This window comes from Vicia villosa, unplaced genomic scaffold (genome assembly GCF_029867415.1).
Source record: "Vicia villosa cultivar HV-30 ecotype Madison, WI unplaced genomic scaffold, Vvil1.0 ctg.001062F_1_1, whole genome shotgun sequence".
Lineage (NCBI taxonomy): Eukaryota > Viridiplantae > Streptophyta > Magnoliopsida > Fabales > Fabaceae > Vicia > Vicia villosa.
Window position 1 is genome coordinate 400,505 of NW_026705467.1, and position 7,529 is coordinate 408,033.

At 35.3% G+C, this 7,529-nt stretch overlaps 1 protein-coding gene across 1 annotated transcript; it reads left to right on the forward strand.

The window, feature by feature from the left end:
• Positions 1 to 247: 247 nt before the first annotated feature.
• LOC131633005 (uncharacterized) lies at positions 248 to 3,448 on the forward strand. The gene is made up of 5 exons (XM_058903706.1): positions 248 to 471; positions 551 to 628; positions 727 to 802; positions 2,617 to 2,690; positions 3,146 to 3,448. Exons 1-5 carry the CDS (start codon positions 346 to 348, stop codon positions 3,215 to 3,217), a joined length of 426 nt encoding a protein of 141 aa, XP_058759689.1. The 5' UTR covers positions 248 to 345; the 3' UTR covers positions 3,218 to 3,448.
• Positions 3,449 to 7,529: the final 4,081 nt, after the last annotated feature.

Here is a 7,529-nt window from a genome sequence, read left to right on the forward strand (position 1 = left end):
TTCATAATTTTTTATTTTCATATAATAATAATTATTTTTCTTAATTTCAAAAATCTAAAACGACTTATAATAAAAAATATAGGGAGTATTAAAATCTGTATAAAAAATCTAAAATCTAAAACGACTTATAATAAAAAATGGAGGGAGTATTAAAAAGGTATTAAAAAGGTACTTGTATCATTTATTATCCTTAAATAATGATCTTTTGATAAAAGCAATATCTAAAAATCAGATATATACACACATGATCGAACCCACGCGTCACACCAAGAAACGCAGGAAAACCCGTCACCACAACTTCTATCATTTCTCTTCACAAACCACAAACCATCTTCAACCACAACCATGATGTGGGAATGGGACCAAGACGAACACCACCACCACCACACCACCTCCCCAAAACCCGACCAAATCCCCGACCCTAACTCCTATCTCAACTTCGATTTCTTCTCACCTCTCTCCAAACCCAAGGTTCTCCAAACCCTCACCCTCCCTAATTTTCCGAATTTAGGGTTTGTTTTGATTTGTTACTAATTTTTGTGATTTGCAGGATTATTACAAGATACTGGAAGTCGATTACGATGCTGATGACGATGCTATTCGCTCCAATTACATTCGTCTTGCTCTTGTGAGTTCCGTTTTGTGTGTTCTCCTTTTTGTTCTAATTACATTCGTTTTGAGATGGTTAGTATTAATAATCTCTTTTTGTTATGAATTTAAACACAGAAATGGCACCCGGATAAGCAGAAAGACCAGAACTCTGCTACGTCCATGTTTCAAGATATAAACGAGGCATATCAGGGTATTTAATATTTATCACTCTCTTTATTTTATTATTTGTAGTAGAAAAAAACAATTTGCAGATATCTATTTATTTGAACTTATTTAAATTTCAGTTTAAATGTTCATGTTGTGTGTTTTTGAAGTTAAATTCTGAAAACAAATTGTGTTATTGTGGTTAAATACAGATTTGGACAGAAAAAATAACCTTTTCAAAGTTGACATTTACTGTTAGAAATTAGAATACCCTTATTCTATGGTATGGAATATTTTTGCTGGAAGTATTGTTTAGATGGAATACTTTTGTAGCAGTATTGTTGACGGGGATGACGATTCTTGGTGTTATTTATAGCAGCAGTGTTGTTGATGGTGTGTTGAGAGCCAAAATCCGACCATACTGGCTGCTTTGCGTGTTATAGCAGATTATGACAGAAAAACCTACAATATCGGTCGATATTTACCATTGCAGCAAGCCCAAAAACCGCCATGTGTACCCGGCATAGTGTTTCCATAGTGTATATTTGATAACACTGTATCTAGGAAAAGTTTCGTGCCTAATTGACCTCCTTGAAACGTGGGATTTGCTACGAAAGGACGAGGATTTGCCAAAAGTAAGAATCTAGATAAGAATTGTAGTGTTAAAAATTTAAACAACGATAAAACTAATGATGCTTATGGTACCAAGTGTTAGGAGGTAAAGTGGCTAGAATAACATAGCCTAACTGTGATGGATGTGTACTATTACTATACATACATATAGAATAGAAGAAATGATAAGATTTAGAGAAAAAGTTGGAGCAGCACAGCACCAACTGAAGAAAATATGACAAAATCGCATAATATTGTTTGGCCTTGTGATGAGAAGAACCTTAAGGCCAGAGTAAGAAGACATTAACTTTAATGCCTTAAGATTGTTTTTGTTTTATATAAGCATTAGTTGTTAGTATGTTATATTAGTAACTAGAGTTTGAACCAGAGTTATCAATCCCGCCGGATAGCGCTGCTACCTCGAGAGAGCAGACCGGCGCGGAAATCAAATTAAACAAGATTGTTAATACATGGAAATCAAATTGAGCAATTGGATCTCAAACTTGACTTACAAATACCTTAATCCATGATAGAGTACATTATTCATGCAGTCTGTTTTTTTCCCTATCATCTTGCATGCATTGGTTAGCTCTCATCTCATCCTAATTATAGCTCAGTTGAAGTCTCTGATATGGTTTCTAGCTCTCTAGGAGATTTATAAAATAGTTATTTACAAGTTACAACTGAGGTCACTCTACTGAGTTTGTTCTCATGCATTTTTTAAGCTTAACAGAATGTTTCCTCTCTAGTATCTCCCCTGACAAAAGATTAAGGAAGGAAAAGAAAAGAGGGAAGCTTCTCAAGTTTTAGATCCCATTCTTTCTTTCCTTCCAACAATTACCCGTTCTCCTACTCAGCTTCCTTTTAACGGCAAATTCCCCATTGAAGTTTATGTCTATCTGGTTTTGTAATACACTCTACTGGTTGATTGTTACCATATCCAAATTGGTTGGTTGTTTTTTTTTTCATTTTAAAAGCATGTGACCTATTATAGCAAAGATTAACCTTTCAAGGCTTTGAAAGCATGGATTGTGGTTGGGACAGCTGCTGTGAAAGGGGTTAGATTAGCGATTTGATAAATATGATATTGCAGTTATAGTCTAGAATCCTTCTGACTTGTGCTGTTGTGAATTTTAATTTAGTGATAACTGAATATGATGCTGATTTCTTTATTATTTACCGACAAAATAGCTTGAGAATTTATGTCAGGTCTGTATAATCTAACATGTCTTTGGCTTTATTGTGCAGTTTTAAGTGATCCAGATAAAAGGAGAGACTATGACATAAATGGGATGCGTTACGAATATGATTACAATATCATTGTAAGGAATATTTGTCTTTATCTTACCAGAAGTGTGTTTCAAAAGAATGTTGAGTTATTACACAAATTATTTTTTGAAATTGTAGGATTGTTTCATTATAGTCCCTCACATTATCCGAATTTCAAAATGATCCCCTGAAATTGCTAATTCTTAATCAAAATTGTTTGTCCTTTGGTCTTGGTAGGGATTAGAACGATATTAAGTTGGTAACATCAGAGATGAATTTGAAACTAATAGAGTAATAATATCACAGAAGCATTTGATAACAAATTCAGATAGAGGGACGGACTCGATTGACATTTTGCAATTCTAGAGATCATTTTGGAATATTAATAATATAGAAAACTAGGTTGATTTAACCCTATAATTTCCAGGACCAACTTGAATATTTACAAAATGTTTTGTTTACATGAACGGTTCTTTTTATTTGACGTTTTAATTTTTGTTTGTCACAGGATTATCTTAACCGTTACAAGGGTCTTATATTGACTTGCAATGGCCTCGGCATAAAACAATCGATATGGTAAAGCAAACCGGAATCACTCACATCCATCCAGTGCCTCTAGGACAATTTTTTGAAGTACCTGGCACTGCATGCCATGCTCTGTAATGAAAACACATGCTTATGATGTCCTGGAGGGTTAGGTTCATGCTGCTTTATGTATAAAAAGAAACATAATCTAAATGGGATTTTCTACTTGTAAAAGCCAAATGTTATCATATTCTCTTTGATTGATATATTTCTTACTTTCTCTTTATCTGTGGATGAAAATTTGGTTCACTAACCTTATGTTGCCTGAAACTTTAAGATTTCAAATAAGTCTATATTTCCTTGCATACGTTTGAATCTCCATTATTGACTCATGAGAGGATTTCCCAATTCAGCGGTTTAACATATGTTGAACAGTGGAAAATTAACAATTGACAATTCTATGTTAATAGGATTTTATGACTGCACTTTTCTCAAGAATTTTGGATCATATCTAGAGAGAACAAGAAAGTGAAGGTGGTTGTTCAAAGAAAGAAAGGAAAAATGTGGTGTTAGAAAAAAAAAAAACAAAAGAGGTTGAGAAGACAGAGAGAAGCACTGGTAAACTTTTATTCAATTGTTTTCAAAATAATGGTGTGGTCCATTAAATCTTAACTAAAATAGGATTGGTTTCTACTTTCTTTCTACTTTCTATGATTTAGTTGACCATGCACGGTTTATTATAACATCGTGTCACAAGCATAATCCAAAATTTCAAAATAATGGTGTGATTCATTAAATCTGAACTAAAATAGGATTCACTAAAATAGGATTCGTTTTTATGGTTTAGTAAACCATGTGCGGTTGAAACTAAATCAATGACAATTTAGGCACAAGAATTCATGAACTTCCTGGCTTGAACCCCGAAAAAGCATTTGGTGGGATTCAGGTTCATGTTGTACTTCCTAATTGACTGTAGGACATCCTCCAATTATGCAACAAGGTTGCTACCTTCGGCGATTTTCACTATCAGGTCATCAACATAGACCTATAGGTTCCACCCTATTAGGTGCGAAAACACAACTTCCATGAGACGTTGGTAGGTGGCGCCACCGTTTTTGAGGTTGGGGGACATGACATTGTAGCAACAATTTCCATGATTCAACATGAAAGCCTTCTTGGGAGCCTCCAGGTGACCTGTTTGAATTTGGTTGTACTTGAAGTAGGTGTCTATGAAGCTCAATATGGGATAGCTTGAGGACCCATCAATCAAGCACTTAGTCTACGACAAGGTATATGGGTCGCTAAGATAGATGATGTTAAAGTTGGTGAAGTCCACGCACATGCGCCATTTGTGCACCGCTTTCCTCATCAACACCATGTTGGATAACCATATTGGATATATTGTTTTCATGATGAACTCGACGCTAGATAGCTTGCCTACTTATCCGTCAATGGCCGCTCTTTTCTCACCAATTTTCCGCTTCCTTTACACTACTGGCTTGGCAAAAGGGTTGATACCGAGGCATTAAAACACCACTCTCGTGTCTATTCCTGGCATATTAGAGGGGCCAGACGAACAACTTGACGTGTTTGGTAAATTGGTTAAATAACTCACATTTTTTTCCTTGGTACATGAGGCGTCTATCTTTGTCACCTGGTGGGATGAGGGGCCTATCTTGAATTCCTACAAGTCTTTTGTAGGTCTGATCCTCTCATTTTCCATGCCTATCATAGGATCCTAACAATCAATGTCTACATCTAGTGCCTCGGAGAGGGGGCACCCATAAGGGTTAACTCTTCCCCATCCTTCACTAGGATGTTTCGATAACACTCTTGGGAGATTTATTGGTCTCCTCGAACTATATATACTCTCCCACTAGGTAACAGGTACTTCTGGACCAGGTATTAGGGGGAAATAACTGCCCCTAACGCATTAATAACATATCAACCTAAAATTATGTTGTAGGGCGACAAGGCATATACTATGACATATCTTACTTCGATCGCTTTGGATTATGCTCCTTCCTTGTAGGTTATATCTAGGGTTACATGGACCTTCACTTAAACTTGATCACTTGACAATCATATTAACGAACCTCGTAATGCTTTGATGTTGCTAGGATCGAGTTGAAGTTTCTGGAGAAAGCAAGCTCACGTGGGGTGAGAAGCTATGTGTTATGCGTGTATATTGAAGGTATTATAATTTGTATTTATATAGGCTCTTGGACCAAGGGTTTCCTTGGGAGTGATAACCGCCCACTCAATCAATGATGGGCCGTTTAATTCCTATTTTCTAGGGAGACGTAGAGAAGCCTACTGATCATGACTTCTTTCTGGAAGAGGCACGTCTTTTTCCATGTTTCCCTTGATCGGGAGAATAAGGGCACTTGGGGAAAAAGCAATTTCTTACGTCGGGCAACGTGTGGACATTTCCCATCCTTAGGACTACAACACTCTTGCCTTTCTAGGCCCTTTACAAACATATCACTATATTTTTTACTTTATGTGGACCATTTTTGTTTTTGTTCTTTCTCTTTTACCTTGTTGACAAGTTTAATATTTTCCACATGTCTCTTCAATATGAGCGTACACACCTAATGGGTGTCCCTTCTAGTCTCATATTCCATTGCATGGCCATGGGCATATGGTGGGCAACTTTGGGAGACTTTTTGGCTTATCAATGGCTAATCAAGAAGAGAGATCACATTTCCATCATTGGTGGCTCATTTTGAGGCTTTGTCTGACCTTTAGGGGGAATGTATGCTCCTTTCTTTTACTGATTGTTTAAGTACTTTCCTCTTTTTCACTATGCCTTATAGGGGATGTCCTTTTATTTTTTAGTGCATGCCAGTTAGGTGTGTACGCCGATATGACAATATTTCCAATTTGCATTTTTACCAAGAGTGGCCTCACCAGCCTCACCAGACTTTATTGGATTTATGGCCAAATAAGAGTTTGTGATAAATTGATGATTGAGCAGTAACAAACATTTAAACTCTACTTAAATTTTGAATGGGATGAACTTCTAAGGGTGTGTTTGGATTGATAGTGGACAAAATTGATTCTAGAATAATTGAGTTTGATATAATTGATTTTATTAGAATTGAGTTTAGCATAGTTGATTTATGTTTGAATACATTTATGTAAAAGTGAGTGGAACAATAAATTTCAGTATAAAAATCATCCATAATCAATTCTGGAGTCAAAAGATAAAATTAAATATCAATTTGTGAGGCAAAGAATAATAGCAACCAAAATAAATTGTCTACAATAATAATAATCCATACACTGATAATATAACATAATAAGGCGAGAAAAAGACGAAGGTTTGTTTACCTAGTTCGATCAAACGATCTACTCAGGGGGAGAGAGCAACTCTCTAATTTACTATACTCAAAAAGTTGTTACAAGAGATTACAACTGAGTTACAAGAAAATAGCCTTCGCAGCTCCCAAAGAACAAACCCTATTTTTTACCCAAGTGTTTCCCAACCTCTTCAACTCTCAATATAAGAATCACTCAAACCCAAGGTGTTTAGAAGTATTTCCTGATCCCTTTAAATAACTCTCAGTATAAGAATCACTGAAATTGGAGAAATTGAAGATGAAGCTTGGAGCTCAGAGAAGAAATAATATGTAGCTTAAGATAGCATTTGTGATGTGTTGTTTGATTGTTGGTCAATTTTATAATTTCATGTAATTTTTAATTTGGTCAATAGTTGTATTTTTTTGATTAGCAGTACAATGTATTTTGAATCATCTTGTTATTAATGGAAAGAATTTTTTTCTGTCAAACAACATTAACTTGTTAATAGCATATACAAAGTGCATAATTTAGACATTACAAGATAGTATCAAAACTACATTAACTTGTTAATAGCACATACAAAGTGCATAATTCAAACATTACAAGATAGCACCAAAAGTGTGCATAACATTTGACATTACAATAAAAGCACCAAAAGTGTGCATTCTACTTTAGTGTTAAAATAGTACCAAATAGTGTGCATAATTCATTGTCATAGTAGGAAACACTACAAAATACTTTTGCACATCAGAAACATCACTAAGCATAATAAAAAATATTACAAATCATAAATAAATTTCTTCTTTGGAGCCTTATTAGGTGTACTCTTTGGAGTATTCTTAGGAGTACTTTTTGAAGACTTCTTAGCAGTAATTTTTGGAGCCCTACTTGTAGTTTGTGAGGCATTTCCATCTTCTTCTATTGTATAGCATAGAGGTTGGTCTGGGTCAAAGCCAGGACCTTTGAAAGGTTTTGGTTTTTTAAACCAATTGATTTTGATTCTCTCACTTGACCTCTTTCTCAATGGTTTGGTTTCATGTTTGATCCGAGCCTTGCCCTTA